The following is a 27,845-nucleotide window of genomic DNA, read 5'->3' on the forward strand; positions in this document are numbered from 1 at the left end:
CAACGATATCTTAACCACTTATGGTGCAGTCAAATATTTTAGTGCGGGAAATAAGACCCAAGCGTATAACTGCATTTAAATCGAGATATGCACATACATACAGGCCAGACTTACAAATCTGGAGGTCTTGAGGAGGAGGTACCAAAGATTTATAGTATGATTATTATTTTCTAATTTAAATTGAGAAATTGATGTTAGTCGGCTTAAATAATAATTATTTAACGTTAAAAACAAAGTATTTCATATAAGCATTTTACTTTATCTACAAATATTATATTACAATTTTAGAATCTCTTGCTGAGGTCCCAGGGTCATTGCTTTGAAGGGATTGTTACATTCCTCTAAATTAGATCCTGATGATACCATATAATACCAATATTTAATAAATATTCCTTAATAGGTTGACTACAAAGTAGTTGCAGGTTGCTCCATCTAGCGGCAGTTTTTACACCCATTTGAAGCCACCCATTTAGTAAGCATTTATAAAGTATGTTATTGATCACATAAGATTTTGAATAAAAAGTGTTTAAGAATACTTGGAAAAAATATAGATACTGTTTGCATAAAATATTAGTTTTATTTTAAAGAATATCTTAGTTTTATGTTTTGTATTTTTAGTGTTTCTTTTAGCGTTATATATTTACGTAAAATAGAACGTTCTGTCCAATTCACACCCGATGTCATCATGTGTCAGATTTGGCCTTCAATTACTGTGGTTTCTCGCAATTTGTGAGGGTTTTGCAATGTCCGAGTGAAGTGATACAGGCGAAATCGATGCTGTGACAATTGACTGACTTACTCGTGTTAAAATGACATCGAGAAGTAAAAATGCAGTACGAAGTTACGAGACTGAAATTGAAAAAAGTCGGGAGGAGTCTAATTGGAAGAAGGCTGTGGAGTTGGCTCAGCAGCTCAAGGCCAGGTCACCACAACATGGTGAACAGCATTTATATTTGATCACCTTTTGTATTCATTCAAGTCGGCGTAACTTTTACATTAATTCAGAATTACAAACATTACAACAGTCGTTCTGAGTGTTATCAAACTTATATTTGTAATATTTACTATGAGTTAAAGTCCAGTTTTTTGTTATTATAATTAATTTAATGGTTTGTTTATCATACATTAGTTCACCCACACTAGTATCTTATCACTTGTATATGTTTTGTAATATTAAAGAAACAGAAAGTACTGGTTATTTAATCTGTTATTATTTTTCTTTGCTAATGACACATAATAATTCACATAGGTACTTAATACTGGTGAATCATCCTCAACCCACATTGATATATGAGTTTTTTTTTAATTTAACATGTCACAGATGCACTTTAAAACAAACCAATCCTTTACAAGGTCTCATTTTCAATAGGGAAATTTTTATTTGAATAAAAATACACATTAAAAAAATATCTGTTACATAACTTTAATTACAAAAATGAATGTAATTTCAGAAAGTCTTGCACATTTTCTCATCGGAGAAGGGAAGTTGGAAGCCTATCTCGAGGAGTGGGCACCCATCAAGGAGAATGTTGAACGGGCTCAACGTGAGCTTTCAGAGGCTCGAGGCTACCTGACACTGGCTACAGATGAGGCTGGCAAGAAGGCTGGAGTAGCTCTAGATTCCCATTTATTACTAGGAAAGTTAAATTATGCCTGCGGGGCCTACGATGATGCCCTAAAACACTATAAACTGGCAGAATTAAGTACCTTGACGGAGAAGGAACTGCCTGTGTTAGTATAGATTTTATTTTACAATACAGTTACTAGCTAGTAAGTAATTACTGAAAACTATAATTGTAATTTTCTACCCATTTATTGCCAGATAAAATAATAAATCAAGATCAATCACTGCAGTTCATTAGTAACAAAATGTTCACTCTTTTGATATACTCTTTATTCTCTAATTATCAGATATCAAACTGAATCTATGCCTACACTGGACATTTGTTGAAAACTATAACATATTTAAATATAAAAAAAAAAAAACGAATCAGTGTATTAGATAAGTGCTCATTTTATTAAGATTTTAATACATGATCAGGATTGAATCTTTAATTTTCTTAATGCTAGGTGACTTATAAATAAACCATTTTAGTGTAGAGCTTTACAAGGAAATGTATGACTAGAACAATGATGTAATACATTCATTAACTAATTGCCATCACATTTAGATACTGGTATGTAATTTATTATAAGTAATGGGTCCCGGGAAATTGTGTAAACACTTAAGTTGTAATAAACCTAATGAGATTATTTACACTAAAAATACCTATGAATACCACATTTACATAATAAAATATAAATATTCATTGAATATTTTACATCAATAATTTATTTTAATTTTTTTGTATTTGCAGTATTTCTGATATCAATCTGATAAATAAATTACTGATAATTTATTTTAGGTTAATTTTAAGTATTTTGTGACATAAGAAAAATGTGAAAATATTTAATAATAATAAAAGTCAGTGTATATTTTACTTGAAATTAGAACAAACTGTTAAGTTATATAATCTCTTTTACAGCCGGAGTCTTCGTATAGTGGCTGAGTCATATGCCATCAAGGGCTTGTGCTTAGAACAAACTGCAGTACCAAGCTCTACAAGTCGATACAAGCAGGCAGAGAGGGAGTCTGAGATGGTAAAACATTCTACCTAATTTCACTATAATTTTGTACTCTATACAGTACATCTTAAGTCAAGTGATAACACCAAAAATTATTGAAATGCTAACAAATAAATAATCTGTCTATAAAAGTACCTCAGAAACTGGGTATGATTGTGCTTAGCAAATTTGAGAGAGAAGTAAATTTTACTCATATATGATTCATTTACGACTCATACTAAGGCATTAGTAGTTTGTGTCTCATTCCTAAGGCACTATTATCAGTGGCTTATCTACTTGTTAGCATTATCGGTTTGCCTTTTAAAAACTAAAACTGGCAGTTCCTTATCGTGCCACTAGATGGATCTCGACACTAATAACAAATGTCGAGAATATTGCAACACTCGGTAATGTAGCCTTTATAACTGTTTTAAAGGCTAATATAAATACCTCAGAAATCGGGCACAGAATAAATACCCGGCAACACAATCTTTCAAATCAAATCAAATCAAATCAAATCAAATCAAAATACTCTTTATTGTACACCAGTAAATAAATCACATATACACGGTTAGATGAAAGATGTACAAGAGGCGGCCTTATCGCTAACACAGCGATCTCTTCCAGGCAACCTTAAGGTAGAGGAAAACAGATGTAGAAAGAGGTAGGGGTGTACAGAGCAGATATAAACATAATAAATAAATACAGTGTAATATTAATATATTAAAAAAATATATATATATAAAATAATGTACAGTACCTGATATCTAAAATGCATACATATATGTATCTATCTAATTAAATTCAAATTATAATGTACAAAAATCAAATTAGTGTCTCGCGGAAAAAAAAGAAAAAAAACAATAAAATAAATAAATAATTTTATTAAGTACAGCAATTAAAGTGCAAGATAGTATTGTCTCAAGGAATTTTTAAATGAAGCAAGCAATCTTGCAAATATACTTGGTGGTAGGGCTTTGTGCGAGCCCGTCTGGGTAGGTACCACACACTCATCAGTTATTCTACCGCCAAATAACAGTACTCAGTATTGTTGTGTTCCGGTCTGAAGGGTAAGTGAGCCAGTGTAACTACAGGCACAAGGGACATAACATCTTAGTTCCCAAGGTTAGTGGCGCAGTGACGATGTAAGGAATAGTTAATATTTCTCACAGCGTCATTGTCTATGGGCGATGGTGACCACTTACCATCAGGTGGTCCATATGCTCGTCCGGCCACCTATACCATAAAAAAAAAAACTTTCGTAAAATGGATTAATGTCAGCGGAGATATAAAAATGCTTTCAGATCCGCAGCTTCGAGGTGTCGTCGGAGCTGAGCCTGCTGTACCTGCAGCGCTGCGGGCGCTGCGCGGGCGCCACGCTGGAGGCCGCGCTGCTGCGCGCGCCGCTGCTGCACATCCGCGCCGGCCGCCTGCACGCCGCCGTCGACCGCTACCGCGACACGCTGTCCGCCGTCGAGTCGGTCGCCACGCAGGCGCTGCGCCTCACGCTGGCGCGCCAGCTCGCCGAGGTGCTCATGCGCGGCGTCACGGGACAGGTGGATAATGAATATGAGACAACATCACATAATAGTAACAGCCTGTAAATTTCCCACTGCTGGGCTAATGGCCTCCTCTCTCATTTAGGAGAGGGCTTGGGACATATTCCACCACGCTGTTCCTGTGGTTGGTGGAATGCACATGTGTCAGAATTTCAATGAAATTAGACACATGCAGGTTTCCTCACGATGTTTTCCTTCACCGCTGAACACGAGATGAATTATAAACACAAATTAAGCACATATATACAGTGGTGCTTGCCTGGGTTTGAACCCGAAATCATCGGTTAAGATGCACGAGTTCTAACCACTGGGCCATCTCGGTTCTTAAAAAAAACATCACATACATTACTCTGATCCCAATGTAAGTAGCTGAAGCACTTGTGTTATGGATATCAGAAGTAACGACGGTACCACAGACACCCAGACCCAAGACCACATAGAAAAATAATGGTAATCTACATCGACTCGGCCGGGAATCGAACCCGGGACCTCAGAGTGGCGTACCCATGAAAACCGGTGTCCATACCACTCGACTATGGAGGTCGTCACAGGTAGCGCCGTCTCGCCCCCGCCCCCCCGCCGCCCGCGAGTACCTATCCGGGTTGTGTTTGCGTGCAGGTGTACCAGGCGCCCCGGAAGGTGTCGGCTCCCTCGCAGCTGCAGGGCACGCTCACGAGGCGACGGGAGGAGTACGTCTCGGAAGGCCCGTGGAAGCCGAAGAAGTACGCTGGAATCAATCAGGTGAATTTATTAAACGGCTTGAGCTCTGAACATATCGAATATCGTATTTGATTGAGAAAAATTTGATGACAGTCTTCAAAAATGAGGTTGTCCATTAATCACGTGATCTTTTTTTAGCATTTTTTAATCCCCCCCTCCCCCATTGGTGATACGTAGTGAGGTTTAAGACCACCCCCCTCCCCCTTCTCAACATCACGTGTATTTTTAGTACCTACAACGAATCTTAAAATTTTCTGAATATTATCTTAATTTAAATACAGGTATAAACTATAATCTTATTTTATTCTGAAATTAAGGACCATATTTGTTTAAAAATCGCGCATTAGACGAAAAAATAAATACACAAGATATCTTACTACACCCCCCCTCCCCCTTTTGTTATTTTCGTGATTTTTATCAAACCCCTCCCCCCCCCCCTTTCAAGCCTCACGTGATTAATGGACAACCCCAATCGAGAACTTGGTTAAAGAATATCAAAGCTTTGGTTAACGTTCATTTTCTCGAGCGCAAAAGCCGAAACGATTTTAGCAAGGTGATCTGTAATGATCGCGGGGTGGAAGGGAGACATTGGTGCCAGTCACGTCATCTGACTTCAATCCCCTATCAGATTCGGTCGACTATAGTCTGTTCGCGTTAAGAATGCAGTGAGTTGTCATTCTTTACCGGCCTGACTCCGCCCCCTTTGACCAATCAAATCTTTTCAAATTACAAAGTCAAGTTCACATTTAATTAATTATTAACTGATATTTTTATAATTTAAATTTTGTTTATTTTTAAATTTATATTTAATTTATTCAAGCTGTACACGTAATAATTAATGTAACCTATAGCTACAAGATGACGTTATGTCAAAATATGTAAATTTCTACATCGCGATGGCAAGATTCGCAAACGATTGTATATACCTAGTGGTAAGAATATTGTTGATTAGACAGCCGATTCGATTTTTACTTTAATGTGTATTTTTTAAATTCGTTATACTTAGTCTTTAAAACAAATGTAATTTTTTGGAATTTTAACACAAATATGCATACACCTTCACCCTGCTGTTAAAAAAGATTTGATTGGTCAGGGGGCGGAGTGAAGCCGGTAAACAATGACAACTCACTGCATTCTTAACGCGAACAAACTATAGTTACTCTCACACGACACATCAGAGAGATAGCATGTGCGTGTTTGCAGTTCGTGCCGCGCAACGAATACGAGGAAGTGCTGCTGCTGCTGCTTGTGGGCGAGGCTATGGCGGTTCGCGACGCCGTGCTGTCGCAGAGCGGAGAGTTCTCCGCCGCGCGCGACCACTCGTTGCAGAACGCCGTGGCCGTGGCCGACCTGCTGGCGCTGGCCGCCGTGCGCTGGGGGCAGATGGCGCTCGTCATCGAGGTACGCCTCAAGTCATAAAAAAAAGTAACAGCCTGTAAATTCCCACTGCTGGGCTAAAAGCCTCCTCTCCCTTTTAAGGGGAAGGTTTGCAACATATTCCACCACGCTGTTCCAATGCGGTTTGGTGGAATACAAATGTGGCAGAATTTGTATGAAGTTTGTCACATGCAGGTTTCCTCAGGATGTTTTCCTTCACCGCTGAGCACGAGATGAGTTATTAAGACAAATTAAGCACATGAATCAGCGGTGCTTGCCTGGGTTTGAACCCGCAATCATCGGTTAAGATGCACGCGTTCTAACCACTGGGCCATCTCCGCACATCATAACGTAGTCCATTGATAAATACGAATTTCGAATTTTCGCGGGTTACGTATTTTCGAATTTCGATCTTTTTGTGGCTTTATGTTGGTACTCATGTCTCTCACTTATGCCGACAAGCTCGGCCATTTTGAATGTTAACTTAATTGTTGACAGCTGCTTTACTTGCAAGTGTTTTGGATCTTTTCCTATTAAAAAAATTGATCAGGGAAGCTGTATCAAATTCTTTGTAAAAAACGAAATTAAGTGCGCGGATGCATTCCGAATGTTGATTATAGTATACGGAGAAACTACCTTGGACCAAAGCAACGTTTATCGGGAAACAAAATGTTCTCAGAAGGACAAAAGAAAAAACACAAAATTCCCGATACTTTATGGACACACACCTCGTAAAATTATAAAGTCAAATGTAGTATGTAGTTTTACTTGGTGGTAGGGCTTTGTGGAAGCCCGTCTGGGTAGGTACCACCCACTCATCAGTTATTCTACCGCCAAACAACAGTACTCAGTATTGTTGTGTTCCGGTCTGAAGGGTGAGTGAGCCAGTGTAACTACAGGCACAAGGGACATAACATCTTAGTTCCCAAGGTTGGTGGCACATTGACGATGTAAGGAATAGTTAATAATTCTTACAACGTTAATGTCTATGGGCGATGGTGACCACTTACCATCAGGTGGCCCATATGCTCGTCCGCCAACCTATACCATAAAAAAAATAAAAAAAATAAAAAAGTAATTGATGGTGTGGTTCCCGTGCGGTGGCGTGCAGTCGCTGGAGCGCGCGATGAAGTTTTCGTTCGGTTGCGCGCACATCTGGCGGCAGCGCGCGCTCGCCACCGCCGCCGCCGCGCGCGCCGCCCCCGCGCCCCCCGCGCCGCCGCTGCCCGGTAACTATGCGCACTCCTTGAAACAAACGCAATCATTGCAATACATACGTAAAGTAAAAAGTAACAGCCTGTAAATTTCCCACTGCTGGGCTAATGGCCTCCTCTCTCATTAAGGAGAGGGCTTGGAACATATTCCACCACGCTCCTCACGATGTTTTCCTTCACCGCCGAGCACGAGATGAATTATAAACACAAATTAAGCACTTATACGAGTTCTAACCACTGGGCCATCTCGGCTTGCAATACATACGTAATAATAATCATTATAATAAATACCTCCCCATACAACGTCTTTTTATAGTGACTCATTTACAGTCCAATCAATTCGTCTTTGGAACTCTCTTCCACTAGAAGCAAGACATGCACCAACTATTACTTCTTTTAAAAATATGATAAAGCACTATCTTGCTTCATAAAGAAATACTGCAATTTAATATTTTATTTATTATGTAAGTATCAATAGTATGTTGATGTATATATTTATAATGTTTATGTATATTATATTATTAAATATTTATGGAATATTTATTTATGTATCGTATATATACATATATATATATATATATATATATATATATTTATCCCGCAAACAATTGGCCGTCCACTGAAGGCGAAAATGCATTTAAACTGGCGTCCACCTGCTTTTGGCGTCCGTATACCGGACGCCACTTTTTTAGCCGGTGGCACTGAGGTCCTATACATCCTAGCTAGCCGTAGTACAAAAATCGACGGAAGCTAAAAATCGCTCTAAATAGTTGCAATAAAATATTGAAAAGTTCTCGAAGAAATCACCGCGCAGATGAGGCGCTGCCGCAGCGCGTATATCGCACACTGTATATCGAGGGGAATTCCTGACTACGGATTCGCTTATTTGGCGTCCAAAATTGCGACGTTGCCATCTCGCTCATTACTTACGCGTTACATAATACCTATTCGGTGCTTGATTATTGTTTGTTTTACATCAGTCATTTAATGTTTATAAATAATGAATATATGAATTCCCGGGGACTTCGTGGAAGTTTTTTTTTAAATATATTACATTAATTAATATGTATATCAATTATTCATAATAATAATATAAAGTATGTCTGTCTGTCTGTTATCTTTACACGCTTAAGCTGCTGAACCGATTTAGATGAAATTTGGTATGTAGAGAAGAACATAGGATAATTTTGTTTCCAAAATTATACCCTAACGAGATAAAAACGGAAAGTAGAAGTTAGTACAGGAAATCTATATCCGATAAACTAATTTAAATTAAATTTGGTATGAAGATAGGATAGTTTCCATCCACGAAATCATCCTCTAAGGGGACAAAAGGGGGTGAAAGTTTGTACAACATCTATATCAACCGTGATTTGTATCTGTACTGTTAAATCTTCTGTTATCTGTGATTGGTTGTTTTTATTATTCGGGGTAAACAAACCGGCGTAAAGCTTAGTAACTTTGTACAGGCGCCAAATAGCCATATACGGACGCCCAATAGCTGTATACGGACGCCCAATAGCTGTATACGGACGCCCAATAGCCGTATACGGACGCCCAATAGCTGTATACGGATACCACCGGTTCGGAAAGTAGATTCTACCGAGAAGAACCGGCAAAAATCTCACTCTTTTTCAACACTTAAAAATACAAAGTCATGTTAATTAAATACAATTATTTTTTATTTATTTTTTTAATTTATTTATCAGAAAAAAAAACAATATTACAGTACAATGTGTTGATTAGCACTATAAAAAACCACAAAGGTTTGTCCCTAATGCTAAAATTTCACTGCGCTTTATATAAATTAGGCAAGTAAGATAAATAAGTATTTAAAACGATCATTCTTAAGACTGTTGCAAATTATAACGACGATTATTTATATATTTAAATTAATATATTCAGCTTGGAAGTCAACAGATACTTCCACGCTTTTTTATCATCTATAAAATCTTGTTTCGAATAATATGCTTTTTTTACCAATGTATTTTTACAAACAATTTGAATTTACGAAATGGCAAAGTTAAAAATTTCTGCCGAATTGTATTATAGATTTGGATACCTTGCCCCAAGAAGGATTTATTGAATTTGCAGAGTCGGAAACTTGGTGTTATAAGCTTATCCTTACTTCTAGTGCACAAACAATGATGATCACTGATTTTATCAAAGTGATCAATGTTACTGTGAATATACATAATATTGTTGTAAATATACTGAGACGCAACAGTGAGTATTCCTACTTTTTTAAAAACATCCCGAAGAGAGTATCTAGCTCCAAGATTATAAATAAACCGGATTGCTCTCTTTTGTAAAATAAAGACAGATTCAATACCTGCAGCGTTACCTCAAAGTAATATGCCATATGACAGATACTGTGAAAAAAACCAAAATATAATAGACGAGCGGTATCAACCTCAGTTAGTTGTCCAACTTTTCTAAACGCGTATGTTGCAGAGCTGAGTCTTCCTGTTGGGGATGATAAACGAGGACTCCACTGAAGTTTGGAATCCATTTCTATTCCTGAGAACACCGTAGTATCGGCTACATCAAGACGGTCACCGTTTAAAGATATCTTATAATTATGCTTTCTAACATTGAGTAGGGTAAAAACTACACATTTTGTTTTTTGAGCAATCAAAACTAAATTATTTACTGTTAAACAATTGTATATCTGTGATAATGCACCGTTCACATCGTCATAGTCAGTTTTTTTTGTCAACCCTAAAAATCAGTGAAGTATCGTCAGCAAACAACACTATATCAAAAATACCTTTAACATAAAAAGGAAGATCATTTATATATACCAGAAATAGAAAGGGACCCAAAATTGAACCTTGTGCAATAGATCGTGATCTTGAAGCATACAGTACTATTTTAGGTGGTACTATGTGGCTGTATGCTACCAAGTATAAAATGAAAGCACTGTTCCCAGTAATTTCATTTTATTATGAATACTATCATTTTATTATCGTAAATATGAAATTTGGTAGGTAGATTTTATGACATACAGGAAAAATAAAACACAGGAGATAACAAATGCAACAACAAAGTAATATGATAGAGAAGTCATAATTATTCCGATGAAGTTTTATGGGCAGAGCTACTTGTGCTAAGAGTGAAAATGAGAGACAATATCATATTTGCGCAAACCTAATATGAATCTAATATAAAAATTTGAAAAACTCTAAGGGACTAAAAGGGGGTGAAAGTTTGTACAATATCCATATCAATCGTGATTGGTATCTGTACAGTTAAATCTTCTGTTATCTGTGATTGATAGTTTTTATTATTCGGTGTAAACAAACCAAATTGCAATAAACGGACGCCCAATAGCTGTATACAGAAGTCTAATAGCTGTATACGGACGCAAAATAGCTGTATACGGACGCAAAATAGCTGTATACGGACGCCCAATAGCTGTATGCGGACGCCAAATAGCTGTATATGGACACCCAATAGCTGTATACGGACGCCCAATAGCTGTATACGGACACCCAATAGCTGTATACGGACGCCCAATAGCTGTATACGGACGTCTAATAGCTGCATACGGACGCCCAATTAAAAAAACACAATCAAAATAAACTTTATTTAAGTACGCTTTAACAAACACTTTTGAATCGTCATTTTACAATTAAGTGAAGCTTCCACCGGTTCGGAAAGTAGATTCTACCGAGAAGAACCGGCAAGAAATTCAGTAGTTACTCTTTTTCAACATTTAAAAAATACAAAGTCGTGTTAGTTAATACAATAATATAAATTAATATATCCTGCTAGGAAGTCAACAGGTATTACCTCCACGCTTTTTTATCATCTATAAAATCTTGTTTCGAATAATATGCTTTTTTACCAATGTATTTTTTACAAACGATTTGAATTTACGAAACGGCAAATTTAAAAATGTCTGCGGAATTTTATTATAGAATCGGATACCATGCCCCAAGAATGATTTATTGACTTTGCGGGGTCGGAAACTTGGCACGTATAATGATGATCACTGATTTTATCAAAGTGATCAATGTTGCTGTGAATATACATAATATTGTTGTAAATATACTGTGACGGAACAGTGAGTATTCCTACTTTGTTAAAAACATCCCGAAGAGAGTCCCTAGCTCCATGATTATAAATAAACCGGATTGCTCTCTTTTGTAAAATAATTTTGATTCCAAACTTCAGTGGAGTCCTCATTTATCATCCCTAACAGGAAGACTCAGCTCCGCAACATACCCGGTTAGAAAAGTTAAACAACTAACTGATGTTGATACCGCTCGTCTAGTATATTTTGGTTATTTTCACAGTATTATGTCATATGGCATATTACTTTGCAGATATTGGATCTGTCTTTATTTTACAAAAGAGAGCAATCCGGTTTATTTATAATCATGGAGCTAGGGACTCTCTTCGGGATGTTTTTAACAAAGTAGGAATACTGACTGCTCCGTCACAGTATATTTACAACAATATTATGTATATTCACAGCAATATTGATCACTTTGATAAAATCAGTGATCATCATTGTACGTGCACTAGAACTAAGGATAAACTTATAACGCCAAGTTTCCGACTCCGCAAAGTCAATAAATCCTTCTTGGAGCAAGGTATCCGATTCTATAATAAAATTCCGCAGACATTTTTAACTTTGCCGTTTCGTAAATTCAAATCTTTTGTAAAAAATACATTGGTAAAAAAAGCATATGATTCGAAACAAGATTTTATAGATGATAAAAAAGCGTGGAGGTAATACCTGTTGACTTTCTAGCAGGATATATTAATTTATATAATTGTATTAACTAACACGACTTTGTATTTTTTAAATGTTGAAAACGAGTATCTACTGAATTTCTTGCCGGTTCTTCTCAGTAGAATCTACTTTCCGAACCGGTGGTAGCTTCACTTAATTGTAAAATGACGATTCGAGTGTTTGTTAAAGCGTACTTAAATAAACTTTATTTTGATTATGTTTTTTTTAATTGGGGGTCCGTATGCAGCTATTAGACGTCCGTATACAGCTATTGGGTATCCATATACAGCTATTTGGCGTCCGTAAACAGCTATTGGGCGTCCGTATACAGCTATTGGGCGTCCGTATACAGCTATTGGGCGTCCGTATACAGCTATTGGGCGTCCGTATACAGCTATTGATCGTCCGTATACAGCTATTGGGCGTACGTATACAGCTATTGGTAGTCCATATACAGCTATTGGGCGTCCGTATACAGCTATTGGGCATCCGTATACGGCTATTTGGCGCCTGTACAAAGTACTAAGCTTTACGCCGGTTTTTTTACACCGAATAATAAAAACTACCAATCACAGATAACAGTACAGAAGATTTAACAGTACAGATACCAATTACGATTGATATAGATGTTGTACAAACTTTCACTCCCTTTTAGTCCCTTAGAGGATGATTTCGTGGATGGAAACTATCCTTTCTTTCTACTTTCCTTTTTTATCTCGTTAGGGTATGATTTTGGAGACAAAATTATCCTATGTTCTTCTCTACAATGTCTCCATACTAAATTTTATCTAAATCGGTGCAGCAGTTTAAGCGTGAAAAGATAACAGACAGACAGACATACTTTATGTTATTATTATGAATAATGAATATAAATATTAATTCTTGTAAAATGTTTAAAATTTTTCTTCCACGAAGTCCTCGGGAATTCATATATTCATTATTAATATATTTAATAAACATTAAACAAGTTCTAATAACAGTTTATTTCTACACACTGATGTAAAACAAACAATAATCAAGCACCGAATAGGTATTATGCAAGTCACAAGTGAAATGAGCGAGACGGCAACGTCGCAATTTTGGACGCCAAATAAGCGAATCCGTAGTCAGGAATTCCCCTAGATATACTGTGTGCGATATACGCGCTGCGGCAGCGCCTCACCTGCGCGGTGATTTCTTCGGGAACTTTTCAATATTTTATTTCAACTATTTTAAGCAACTTTTACCTTCCGTCGATTTTTGTACTACGGCTAGCTAGGATGAATAGGACCTCAATGCCACCGGCTAAAAAAGTGGCGTCCGGTATACGGACGCCAAAAGCAGGTGGACGCCAGTTTAAATGCATTTTCGCCTTCAGTGGACGGCCAATTGTTTGCGGGATAAATATATATATATATATATATATATATATATATATATATATATATATATATATATATATATATATATATATATATATATATATTTTTTTTTTTGTATTAAATAATTTGTACACCCCTACCATCCTATCTCTCTCCTCTACCAAAGGTTGCCTGGAAGAGATCGCTGTTTTAGCGATAAGGCCGCCTATTGTACATTTTTCTTTTCTTTGTTTTTGTTTTACTCCTATTATTTTTGGTGTGCAATAAAGAGTATATAAATAAATAAATACATACAAGTAGATGTAACCTATCTATCAATCTTGAAACATCGTTCCCGGGAGTATTCATTTGTATAAAAAGGTTCCATAGGGCGGGGCCCGGTGGCAGCTTGAGTTAAGTGTGCGTGTGCGCAGGCAGCGCGGCGTGGGGCGCCAGCGTGCGCGCGCTGGGCGTGTGCCGGCGCGCGGCGCCGCTGCTGCGTCACGACGCGGCGCTGCGCCTGCTGGCCGCCAGCACGGCATACCGCGCCGGATGGGTGAGTGAGATACAACGCCCCCCCCCCACCCGCACGCCACCTTGCCGTCTCTTTTAAATTTGCATTAAGTTTGTCCGGCTGTTGTGATGGCCTACCGCGCCGGCTGGGTGAGTGCAACGCGTGACACCCCCCCCCCCCACCGCACGCCACCTTGCCCTCTCTTTTAAATTTGCATTAAGTTTGTCCGGCTGTTATTAGATTATTTAAACTTATTTTAGTTATTGTTTTAATTCACACTGATTTGTTTGATAATATTTAACTGTATTGTTTTTCAACGTGGTTATTTTTTTGCATTGCTTGACAACTTCGTTCCAACCCAACGTCTCATAAAATCTTTCATTTTATGTTCACTAGAGCTTGTCTATGGTTTGGTAGCAGATTTAAATTAAATACCTAATCATCTATTGTTAACTGTTCGTTCATTCATTATCCATACAACAACAAAACAACAACAACAACAACAGCCTGTCAATTCCCACTGCTGGGCTAAAGGCCTCCTCTCCCTTTGAGGAGAAGGTTTGGAACATATTCCACCACGCTGTTCCAATGCGGGTTGGTGGAATACACATGTGGCAGAATTTCTATGAAATTTGTCACATGCAGGTTTCCTCACGATGTTTTCCTTCACCGCTAGCACGAGATGAATTATAAAGACAATTTCAGCACATGAATCGGCGGTGCTTGCCTGGGTTTGAACCCACAATCATCGGTTAAGATGCACGCATTCTAACCACTGGGCCGTCTTCGCTTATTGTCCATAACTAATAGAAAATGTAGCCACTACTACATTTAACTCTATTCATTTTTTTTTAGTTTTACAGATTAAGTTTATATAATTCGTGTAAAAAAAGCGGTCTCATTAATATCGGTATGCTATTGATATTGTGGCTTCGCGTAGATAGAGGAGGGAATCGAGCTGGCGGAGGAGGCTCTGGCCATCGAGGAGGCCCGCAGCGGAGCCCTGCTGGCGCGCTGCTATCTGTACTGCGGCATCGGCCGCCAGTCCAAAGCACAGGTGACCGCACTGCTTCAAGAGTTCACTGCGACACATAGAATTGGTCCTTGCGGAACGCTTTTTCAACCGACTTCAAAAACGAGGAGTCATCATCATCAGTTTATCATAGTCAGTGTCAGCCAACCCTATACTATACCTATCAAAAACAATACGAGAATACTCTAAGAAATGTTTCTTACAAATCACCTTTTATACGATATTATACTGGGTCAATCAAGAGGCTCGTATCGCTTCTTTCTTTTGATTGTTGAAGCGTGTGCCCGTGGCTGACACCGGCTCCAAATATAACAATAACTATAACTACGTTATATAATCGTAAATCGACTTTTAAGTAGTCTAATATTTTTCATTTAATTTTACCTAGGAGGACTCTCAAAAATATGTTAAATATGCAATTATTTTTATTACTTTTTAGTGCATTTTAATTTGTTTTAAAATACTGTTTTGTTTGAAGTCGGTTTTTCTTTTTGTTAAAATTTTATGTATGTGTCGCAGTCAAATTGAAGTTTCACCGTTTACATATTGCGTCGTCCGTTTACAAACGCTCGCTGTTAAGTAATATGTCGAAGGCAAAATTAAAATTGCCGTGTCATTACGTATTGCCGAAACATTTTATTTTCGATTCAAATTCCGTTTACACAACGCCTCGGCAAATTGAATAATTTAGTTCTATTTTTTGGCACGCGTGGCGCTGTTAACCAAAACAAATAAATGGTCAGGTAGTGATTTTGTGACTCAAAATGATACTGAAAATAGTGTTAGTAGTACATGTTTAAAAGGTTTTTCAACAAATAATTGTGATTCTAAAGACATACTATAGTGAGCTAAAAAAGTTTTACGATTTTAAAGTTTCTTCGATAAAAAACATTATTTATGCCAAATTTTATTAATTAATACAAAATCTTAGTCCTTAGTTACTTCTTACTTATGTCTTTATATGTTATTCGTGTTTAAAACCACATTCAGAGTAGATACACGTATGTAATCAAAAAATTACTCTCCTCAGAAAACTAACTCCCGCATCGAGAAGGAGGCAGACAACGAAACCAGTCTGAGGATGCTGCTGAAGTCTGTGGAGCTCGACGACAACGACCACCTGGCGTTCTACCACCTGGCGCTGCAGTACATACACCTCGGGATGCTGAATGAGGCGATGGTAAACCCGACTGGGACGACTGTCACGTCGACGGCGTTTGACAGTGAACCGACTCACTCGCTCGAAAGTTGGGGGCAGCCTGCGAACTGTTATAACCCTACACTGTTACCCATTTTGCTGACCGAAACTACCGACTCATCACCTTTTCCCCCAGAACCTTCAGTAGCTCGCTCCTCAGAGTCAGTCCTACTCGAACCTCCGATTCCGACGGTCGCGTTTAATAATTAATATTGTTATTATTCTATTTCAAGGACTCACCCCTCAACCCTTAAATAAATAAATATGAGACAACATCACATACATTACTCTGATCCCAATGTAAGTAGCTGAAGCACTTGTGTTATGGAAATCAGAAGTAACGACGGTACCACAAACACCCAGACCCAAGACAACATAGAAAACTAATGGTAATCTACATCGACTCGGCCGGGAATCGAACCCGGGACCTGAGAGTAGCGTACCCATGAAAACCGGTGTACACACCACTCGACCACGGAGGTCGTCAATATATATATATACCCTTACTATTTCTAAGTTTAGTTTTGTGAACATTTTCTTTTAAAAAAGCTTCAAGTCCGCACCGTATAACGGAGCGTGCGTGTGCGCAGGACGCGACGCGCTCGTGCCTGCGCGCGCGCAGCGAGTGCGGCGGCGGGCTGCGGCTGGCGGCGGCGCTGTGGGGCGCGGCGTGCGCGGGCGTGCGCGGGCGCCGCGCGCTGGCGGCCGCGCGCCTGGCGCGCCACCACTACCCCGGCGCCGACTGGCCGCTCGCCAGCCTGGCCGCGCTGCAGCTCGTGTGGGAGAGCGGCGAGGTACGCGCGCCCCTCGCAACCAATACACGACCGACTTCATATTTTGACTAGCGACCCGCCCCGGCCTCGCCCGGGTGCAATACTGATACTAAACATACTACAGAATTTGTTTGCTTACGACATCACATTATAAACTTCTACAATTGTACGTTTTGGCATGTGTACCGTATATACATTCATGTTCACGTAGTAGAAAAATTACAAAAAGACGACGACGTCCGCGTGGCGTGGGAAATTTGCAAAAAGTAACGCAACATACACCCGATCAAGTACCAGTATAAGCTAACCCCCAATTCATATCGACAACCATATCAGAAAGAGCTCAACTTAAGTTGGGCGCTTATATTTCCAAAACTTTGTATTATTTGCGTATAAAAAGTAGCCTAAGTTACGCCTTAGTACATTACCTACCCGACAATGAAAGTCCTGTTCAAATCGGCCCAACCGTTCCAGAGATTACCCGGAACAAACAGACAGACAGACAGACAAAAATTCTAAAAATGTGTGTTTTGGTATGTGTATCGTATATAAAGACAAATGCATGTAGCAGAAAGCGGTTATTTTAATATTACAAACAGACACTCCGATTTTATTTATTTGTATGGATAATTTTTTAATAAAATACTAAAAGTAAAATATAAAGTCGGTCATTGTATAATTAAAGATAGTATCTTTACTTTATCGTACTACATATTTTTATGACAAAAATAAACGTCTAATGAAAAATAAACGAGCTGAGATGGCCCAGTGGTTAGAACGCGTGCATTTTAACCGATGAATGCGGGTTCAAACCCAGGCAAGCACCACTATATATATGTGCTTAATTTGTGTTTATAATTCATCTCGTACTCGGCGGTGAAGGAAAACATCGTGAGGAAACCTGCATGTGTCTAATTTCATCGAAATTCTGCCACATGTGCATTCCACCAACCCGCATTGGAACAGCGTGGTGGATATGTTCCAAAACCCTCTCCTTAATGGAAGAGGAGGCCTTATCCCAGCAGTGGGAAATTTACAGGCTGTTACTTTACTTTAAACGTCTAATAAGTAAAGAGTAGCCTTCAAGTTGATGATGTCACGGCGCCTAGTGTACGATGAGTCCATTTCAGGCAGCCCTGGCTACCGGCAAGGAGCTGCTAAAGCTCCTGAACAGTACGGAAGGCGAGGGCGACGCGGAGCACACGAACGGGTACGCCGAGCTCGACGCCCTATCGGACTCCCAGCACGACGACACGCACAGCAACCGGGACGCCGGTAAGAATGCGTCTCAGGCGACACCCGCGTCGCGAGCTCGCAGCAGTCGCGCGCTACTATAGTCCGTTCGCGTTAAGAATGCAGTGAGTTGTCATTGTTTACCGGCCTGACTGCGCCCCCTTTGACCAATCGAATCTTTTCAAATTACAAAGTCAAGTTCACATTGAACAGGTAAAGACATAACTTCGAACGTGATGGTTGTGGATTTAATTAATTATTAACTGATATTTAAAAAAAATGACAAAAACAATGACAACTCACTGCATTCTTAACGCGAACAGACTATAATGCTCTCTGTGCGGTGCCCGCAGCGTCGCTGCGCGCGGAGTCGGCGGGCGCGTTCCGCATGGAGCGCGCGCTGTCGGAGGGCGCGTCGTCGCAGTCGGCGCCGCGCGCGCGCTCGCCGCTGGCCGAGCACCGCGCGCACGCCTGGCTCCTGCTCGCCGACCTCTGCCTCCGGTGCGCCCCCCTCGCTTTACACGCTTAGTCAACTCAAACTCAACTCAAACTCAAATATCTTTATTCAATATAGAAGCATTACACTTTCTTATTGATGGTCAATTGAAACACTACCACCGGTTCGGAAAGAAAATACCCTGACCTGAGAAGAACCGGCGAAAGAAACTCAGCGGGTTTTTTTTTTTGTTTGTCTTATGTATTATATAAATAAACAATTTAATATGAGATGAAATAGCCAGAAGGCGATCGTATCATTCCCAAGGTGTGCTATCGATCATAAACTCATTAATTGTATAGTAACCTTTTGCACACAAGCGTTCCTTAATAATTTTTTTAAATTTGGCAACAGAGGCATTTTGAACGCTTTCTGGGTCTAAACAGTCTATACTCTGTTCGCGTTAAGAATGCAGTGAGTTGTCATTCTTTACCGGCCTGACTCCGCCCCCTTTGACCAATCAAATCTTTTCAAATTACAAAGTCAAGTTCACATTTAATTAATTATTAAATGATATTTTTATTTTTATAATTTAAATTTTGTTTATTTATATATTTATATTTAATTTTTTTAAGCTGTTCACGTAATAATTAATGTAACCTATAGCTACGAGATGGCGTTATCTCAAAATATGTAAATTTCTACATCGCGTTGGCAAGATTCGCAAACGATTGTATATACCTTGTTTTAAGAATTTTGTCGATTAAATACCCCGATTCGATTTTTTACTTTAATGTGTATTTTTTAAATTCATTATACTTAGTCTTTAAAACAAATATAATTTGTTGGTATTTTAAAACCAATATGCATACACCTTCACCCTGCTTTTAAAAAAGATTTGATTGGTCAGGGGGCGGAGTAAAGCCGGTAAACAATGACAACTCACTGCATTCTTAACGCGAATAGACTATAGTGACAGGCAGGATTTGTAGTGCAGTGCTCACTATTTCATATCGTTGAGTATAATTATTGTACTGTGATTAGGTTAGGGAGAGTGAGTGCGGCGGCGGGGTGCGTGTCGGAGGCGGCGTCGCTCACGCCGTTCAGTCACCTCGTGTTTTATACGGTCAGTGTATATTTATGTAGTAAGTTACGCGGGTGATCCTTCATGGGGTACTCAACAACAACAACAGCCTGTAAATTCCCACTGCTGGGCTAAAGGCCTCCTCTCCCTTTGAGGAGAAGGTTTTTGGAACATATTCCACCACGCTGTTCCAATGCGGGTTGGTGGAATACACATGTGGCAGAATTTCTATGAAATTTGTCACATGCAGGTTTCCTCACGATGTTTTCTTCACCGCTGAGCACGAGATGAATTATAAAGACAAATTAGTAATTTGGGGTACTCTGTAGGTTTAAAAGTTTAGCGACTGGCGACTTTAGGAAACACCTCTCGCTTGCTTGTTCGCAGCGCGGCCTCGTGCACGCAGCGAGCGCGGAGTGGGGCGAGGCGCGCACGTGCTTCCAGAACGCGCTCGCCATCCACCCCACGCACCTCGACAGCATCGTGCAGCTCGGTCGGTACCCCCCCCCGGCGCTCCCCGCCCGGCCCGGCCACCCCGGCCGCTCGTGCTAACCGGACTGATTCAACCGTCGCAGGCGCCACGTACTACTCGCTGGGCTGGCTGCGGCTGGCGGAGCGCACGCTGCGCGAGGCGGGCGCGCTGCAGCCGTCGCGCGCGGACACGTGGCGGCGCCTGGCGCTGGTGCTGGCGGCGCTGGGCGAGCCGGGCGCCGCCGCCGACGCGGCCGCCGCGGCGCTGGCGCTGCACCCGCTGCTGCCGCTGGCCGCGCCGCCCGCCGCGCACCTGCCGCTCTGAGCGCCGGTCAGCCGCCTACCAAAATGTTTCAAAATCAAAGTATACTTTATTCAAGTGGGCTTTTACAAGCACTTTTGAATCGTCATTTTACAATTAAGTGAAGCTATAACAGGTCGGAAAGTAGATTCTACCGAGAAGAACCGGCAAGAAACTCAGTAGTTACTCTTTTTCAACATTTAAAAAAATACAGTCATGTTAGTAAATTTTTAAGTTAATACAATTATTAAATTAATATATCCTGCCTGGAAGTCAACAGGTATTAATTCCACGCTTTTTGTATCATCTACAAAATCTTGTATCGAATAATACGCCTTTTTCACCAATGTATTTTTTATGAACGATTTGAATTTATGAGACGGCAAAGTTAAAAATGTCTGTGGAATTTTATTATTATTTTTTTTTTAGTTCACGAAGTCCGGCTCGAAGGACCGATTTTGTGTTCGTCATATTTTAGTCTCAATCGTATCAAAAGCTGATGACATAATTCCGTTCCAGGATCATACCCAGTTCCGCTAGGTGCGAGTGATTCAACTGCCAGACGTCTCCCGCGCGCGAGGCGAGTCGGGAGCGCGAAATATATTTATAAGATGTACTATAATAACCGAAGTGATCAAATTATTACGCAGGTGCTTTAGCGGCACGCAGCACTCTGGACTATCGGTTCGCATCGTTAAAAACTGTTTGAAGAACGCGGTACAGACTATGCAATAAGTCCACTACGTTTTAACAAAGTATGTATTGTTACATATTAGTTTATTTAGTGCAAGATATACGTGTAATACTTAACACAACGCGAATGCTGCGATATGTATCGCCTTCAACGCTGAGTTGCTAGAACATTTCCCAAGTAATATATAAACCTTAAATTATCAAAATTGTTGATGTCGTGAAAACATATTATTAAATTTCTTAAATACGTCTTCCTTATTAGCGAAATATCATAATTGTTGGTGTCCTTAAATTGTCTTAGGAATACAGCTGTATATCAGATGGTAGGGCGATGGTAAGCAAGCCTACCACTAATCGGCTCCCGCTGTTAAACGATTTAAAGAAAATATTTATCATATCACTTGATTTCGGCTCACAGCTTATTTGAACACAAGTACAATATTTGTATCCACTACGCGTCGCGCCAAATACTACTTTCCCTTATAAATATAATTTTGTTATAAGTAATCAATGTATTCCTCTTGTAAATAGTTTTTTTTTAATATTTAACTATCTTGAATACATTAAACATTTACACTTTATTTGTATGACAATAAGGTTCATGTTTGTGTGTTAATTTAAGTGAACCGCAAGTTTGCGAAAATCCCTATAATTATTATTATATTTAGAAAAGTAAATTCGCTTAAAAAAATTGTTAGAAAAATTAAAGCAACGTCAAGAATAACGGATAAGTGATATTCGACAAAAAGCATTATGTTAAAAGTCAACGTGTTAGCCAAAAATAATTACTGGATTACAGACGAATCGCCGGCGAGCCAGTAGTTATCAAACCCCTATATACCCGATACAAGGAATCTTATATACATTACAGGTTATTTATCTTTATACAGGACCTGATTGGGATTACATTTTTTGGGTATAATCACGTATAAATAAATAAATAATTATTGAAAATATTATTCTTATTAGTTAATTAATTAATTTATTAAAATTGACATGGTTAATCTAATTCAATAACAGTTCTATCTATCTTTAATTTTGTAATAGTTGTAATTCCAGTCCCAAATGTCTTGACCGATTTTGATGATGTTTTTTTGTCTGATGCTGAAACCATTCTGCTGTTGTTGTAACCTCTTATCCTTATTTTGGAGTTTGGCAGGATTATCTGTTAACGACGTTATGATTTAAATTCATTTTATTTTAATATTTTTTCCTACATTAAATTCTTCAGTTTTCGTTTTTATTCAATGCTTACTAATCTGTAGTATTTGACTTCTGTATAGTATCTCGAGATAAAGTGTTTCGGTTTTTTGGTTCTCAATGAAAATTCAATTCAATAATATAGTAAAACTAATTTAAAGAAACGTCTTCGATTAATATTGGTTGCCGGCTTTTCGTCTGAAGTCACCTCTATACGGTACCGCTTGACGACGCCTACAAGATCATTATGGTAGAAAAATATGTACTATCGTGACTGATAATTAGATACTTAATGCCTCGGAATTGATTCCAGTTGGCAAAATAATATTAAATGTTACTTAATTATTAATTTCGTTCGCTTTTACGTTGAAGATGCCGAGTGGCGATTGTGATAATCGAATACATCCGATTACGAAACGATTTATTTTTAAATAATCGGATGAGAGATTGCATCGACCGCACTCATATTTATTTATGGTTTATTTATTACTTAAATTATAAGTCTATCGCGTAGAGAATCGAATAATTCGAATATGTACGTTTGATTCGTCCCTTCGATGTTCCGCATCGGTATTTCACTCGATTTTCCTTGACTCAATCGAACAATGATCATGTTGTGACATTCGTATTTTTATTGATCGATAATTTTATTTATAAAGGAAGTTTCCATAACCATTTCGTACACCGGTAACGTTTGACTTGTAAATACTTTACTGAATGTTATCGTATGTCTTGGCGTTGTGTCGCGTCGTAACAGTCGTATATCCAGTTTAAACGAGTATAGTGAGATGTTTGTTAACTAGTCTAGTAAATTAGATGTATCCAACGCTATGTATTAGTGATGAAGCAATTTTTTATATATATACTGAATTACGAAACTCAACCTTATGTCGATGTTGTTACGGTGTAATATAATATTTAGTAATTTATAACGTTTCGAATTGCAATATTTTCATTGAACGTGTTAATTTAATAAGTTATCAGCTGTTTGGGCTGTAAATGCGAAAGAGTGTTTAGATTTTTTGTGTTTTATGATAATTTAAGAGTAGAGGGGTCTCACCATTAGCATTCGTTTGTAAAATTTATGTGTTCGGAAATACTTGCACACTACAAGCATTGGTTAAATTACCAATGACGAATATTCCTAAATATATGGCACTTGGTGGTAGGGTTTTTATCAGCCGCCGTAGGCACCACCCACTACATCAGATTTCTACCGCTAAAAAGCAATGCTTTGTAGTGCTATGTTCCGGTTTGAAGGGTAAAAAAGCCAATGTATCTGTAAGGCTTTAGCTAACGAGTTCGGTGATGCACTGGTATGATGTGGGAATGTTTCGCACATCTAACAGCGCCAGTGTCTCCGGGCCGTGTTGACCACATACCATCAAGTGGCCCATTTACCCGTATTATATAATTATTTTTACTTTATCTATATTTTACGGTTATCTATATATTTGATTCCGGGACCTAAGTGCACTGGTCAATCTGCACTTCGAATTAAATATGACACGTTACGCGAATGTGCTTGGTGAGTACCCTCTTAAGTGTATCGTTTAAAAGGTCGACATTCTTAAGCTTATTTATACAATAAGGTAAAAAAATCGAAGAAGACTAACCTAGCGTACGGCGTGACGAATCTTCATGAGGCTGACGAGAGAAATAAAAATCTTGATTAACTTATCTCTACAATCTTCAGATGTGTTTTTATTCTATTGTAAACGACGGACGGTCGCCTTTCCTAGCAATTTTTAATGGATTTTTAGAAATATTTAAATTTCGTAGTCTCATATTTTACTTCAATGGGTCCAAGGGATGCGAAGAGACGGACGCGAGCTTCTGTAGTCGAGATTTTTATGTCTACGGTCGGTGAGCGCTCAGTCCCGTCCAGCGACTCGATGTAGAGGAATATATGATTTATGATAGTGTAGTTAAGGATGACTTTACTTTGAACTGATCGTTCCAAATAGCGGGACGTGGTTTGGTATTACAGTAATACATGTATCATGGGTCGATAACAGACGAAACTTGAGCGAAGAATTGCCATAAAAGTCATTGGCAGAATCGTGTAGACCCTTCGAAATTTACTCTTATGGGCTTAACTTTATAATTGCCACTTTCGAGAAAGTGGTAATGGTTACAAAGCGGTGAAATCACTGTGCAAATATTCGTACCAATAAAACACTGATAACATTGTTTTGGTGATATTTTTATGCAAATTCAAGTCGGTGTAAAAGGGTGTTTGGTTTGTAACAATGAAATCGTAGAATGCGTTGATAATAACTTATCGAAAGCGACGTTTTAATATTAATAAATAGTAACTATTATGGAGGAAAAATGTATAAGCGTTAGCTGATTGTTTATGGGATGTATAATACAGATCGGTATTATAGATCTTTACCTGATTGTGAGCCAAACAAGAGTGCGTTCTAAGAAAAAACTTGCCCCAAAAATAATCTTCAAATCGTCCCTATGATACTTTACCGTCAATATGGCGTATATCTTCCTGTGGTTAGGGGTCTATTTGTTTTGGTTGCGGGGGAACGGTTTCGTGGGTGTTCTGTGTATGTAGATTAATGGGTCAATGCAACGATATGGTTTCCTAAGTTGTTATAATTCCGAAGGTGCTGTTTACTTTTGTCAATAATCAGAACAATGATTAGTATTGAGACGATTCGGTTGTGACCTTAGATTTTCGGTTCTCCGTTGTCGTACGTATTCGATGGATGTTTGCGTTAAAAACTCACGATACAACTTTATATAACTTTAATATTCGAATTTTTTTTTTGAGATTTGATTCAGATTTGCTGGACTACATTGTTCATCTCATATGGATGGGATTTCCCATATATATGAGATGAACAATGTATATATACGAAAATGTTGAAAAGATGTTGTTAAGCCGTAATATATTTATATAAAATTAGTTGAAGTGCGGTGAAAACATGTTTCTTTTGAATGCAACTGGCAATACGATACGTTCATTCCCATTGTTACCATATAATAAAATATATTTTTTTCTAGTTTAATAATTTTTAATAGTTTGGTTGGTGATAAGTTTGTATTATTAGATTTTATCGTTGATAAAGGGGGCGGGCACTGGTCAATTGATACAACGTTGTAATTAGATTAGGGCAAATATAATGCCAATTACTGAAATGACAATCTGATAAATATACACTATTTAATTTTTAAAGCGCTTTACCCAAACGGTAGCCTTACGCGAACCCTGTAGAGTCTGTCCATCTGTCTGTTACAAGGCTATTTAGAATCGGTATTATAGTCGTGGCTAGAAATCAAAACCCTTATACCAAATCACAATAAAAAAAGTATCTCCAGCTGTATTATTAAAACGATTACTAATGCAAGCGGCAAACTTATTTTAATTCTACTAAAATGACAAATAATAACACGAAGTGAATTATAAAATGTTTCATTAATAACAAGCGCGATAAACGCAGCCGTTTTCATATACGAGGTTTCTCGATATATTTTATGCGTCAGCTATTTATTAACATTTTTGTGGTTGAGCCGTTTTAAACTTATATTAATTTAATTGCAGATAATAATATAATTGTAAATTTCAACGTTCGCATAAAATCGTTTATTATTTTTAATTACCCAATGCTTGTCATAGTTTTTATTAATTTTCCGTAGATTAATCGATTCATTCGTTGCTTAATGTTTTATCGATATATTTGATGACCAAATACGAGTTGCACATTCCTAGTCGTAATTATGATATAAGTTTTCTTATGTTTGTATTAAAACCATGTTACATACAGCACGATAACAATATACGAATGTAATATACGAATATAAGATATATACAATTTTAAATGATAATAAATTATAAATTATTGTGTATTTTTTCACATTAATTATGGAAATGTATAGCGTTAATATATTTTTGATTGTTCATAAGGCGTTGTTTCACACAGAAGTGTCTTGCCATTTGTAATAAATAATGTAATCTCTTTTGTCGCCCTGTTTATAATAATTACAATTATCTGTCAATCAATAGCAATGTTAAATAGAGGAATACTATGTGACTATATCGCCTCAGTCCTGTTAACTTAATTTATCTTGAAAACAATTGTATTGTATACTAAGTATATATAAATTGCGTTCATAATTATAGACGCCAATTGTTAGGTTGAAAATTGACTAAAAAACAATAAAATATTTGAAGAATATTCCGAAAACATTACAAATAATGGTAACACTGTGTCATTTTTTAATGATGCCTTTTTTTTCGTCTAATAAATATTTATACATGAAAATCAATGTATGACGATTGCATAAGTGCTGTTAGTGTGTGAAGTATAACGTCGTTGCCACCTGTAACTATAATAATATAAGCAATGTAATATTTGTATCTATACTCGGGTGCACCACTGTACATAGTCTATACGTTTAAACCTGTTGTTCCCTGTGTACACTATCTGTAGTTGTTGTTTTCTCATTCGATGTTGATGTACATATAAAGTTTGAACATATAATATGTAATTATTACGTTACATATATTTGTGTTTTATTTCTACGACTCACCTTTACAGTTAAGAAAAGTTGACTGTTCTCCATCATATTAAATACAAAAAGTTTTACTTGCTTTTTTACTTGTTTATATAAAGTCCATCTGACTACGTTTCATCAGACGCTAGGGACAGTATTATTGTGTTCCAGTTTAAAGGGAGAGTTAGTCAGTGTAATTACAGACAAAAGGGACCGATCGTCTTGGTTGTCCAAATTTGTTGGGCAATGCAGATGTAAGAAGTGGTTGATATTTCTTTCGAAACCATTTCAAGTTATAATGTTTTTGCAAAAATGTTTATTCTTATTTAACGTCAGGTACCTAAAATACAATTTCATGCAGATCATCTGAATCAAACACATGCCTTGACTGAAAAAATTACGATGTATTAGGGGAATCCAAGAAAGATTTTTTGGGATGTACTTAAACCCGTCAGATTAGTCTTGATAGTACCTACGCCATTTATAAGCACTTTATATTGGGTTTCGTCTAGGTCAAGCTTTTTGTCGCTGGAAAAATGCGATTCCCTCACGTGGAAGTGGGGGTGGGGGCTCGACGGTGCCGAAGACGCCTGAGAAGCGCATCGTCTCACTACCGAGTATTTACACGATCATTAACCCATTCCAACGTATTTAAAAAGATAAGCAATCTTGACAAAGCACACGCATGACCGAGCGTACGCTTATTACTTTAATACAATAAGTACTTTAAGTGCTGCCAGATAAAAATACGATTTTATATTTACTCATATCGATGAATTCAATCAAGATTCGATAGCGAAACATTCAAGGTCGTGTAAAGATACCTTTTCCCCTCTGCC

The 27,845-nt window shown here is 38.1% G+C and overlaps 1 protein-coding gene across 1 annotated transcript; it reads left to right on the forward strand.

Annotated features, from left to right (window-relative positions):
• The first annotated feature begins 659 nt into the window (after positions 1 to 659).
• LOC124543531 (tetratricopeptide repeat protein 7B) lies at positions 660 to 21,254 on the forward strand. Its single transcript, XM_047121757.1, has 17 exons — positions 660 to 936; positions 1,452 to 1,731; positions 2,526 to 2,640; positions 3,909 to 4,160; positions 4,782 to 4,904; positions 6,087 to 6,284; positions 7,372 to 7,489; positions 13,993 to 14,114; positions 15,013 to 15,129; positions 16,136 to 16,285; positions 16,894 to 17,097; positions 18,207 to 18,351; positions 18,663 to 18,810; positions 19,790 to 19,871; positions 20,217 to 20,322; positions 20,405 to 20,631; positions 21,121 to 21,254. The coding sequence occupies exons 1-16, from the start codon at positions 810 to 812 to the stop codon at positions 20,623 to 20,625; spliced, it is 2,508 nt and encodes an 835-aa protein (XP_046977713.1). The 5' UTR covers positions 660 to 809; the 3' UTR covers positions 20,626 to 20,631; positions 21,121 to 21,254.
• The last annotated feature ends 6,591 nt before the right edge of the window (positions 21,255 to 27,845 follow it).

This window comes from Vanessa cardui, chromosome 3 (genome assembly GCF_905220365.1).
Source record: "Vanessa cardui chromosome 3, ilVanCard2.1, whole genome shotgun sequence".
NCBI lineage: Eukaryota > Metazoa > Arthropoda > Insecta > Lepidoptera > Nymphalidae > Vanessa > Vanessa cardui.

Bases quoted from the DNA above. Each gene is read 5' to 3' on its own strand.
- LOC124543531 (XM_047121757.1), top strand. From the start codon at position 810: ATGACATCGAGAAGTAAAAATGCAGTACGAAGTTACGAGACTGAAATT. The intron at 7,490-13,992 runs GTAACTATGCGC...GCGTGTGCGCAG, and splicing joins CCCCGCGCCGCCGCTGCCCG to GCAGCGCGGCGTGGGGCGCC. The intron at 19,872-20,216 runs GTCAGTGTATAT...GCTTGTTCGCAG, and splicing joins GTCACCTCGTGTTTTATACG to CGCGGCCTCGTGCACGCAGC.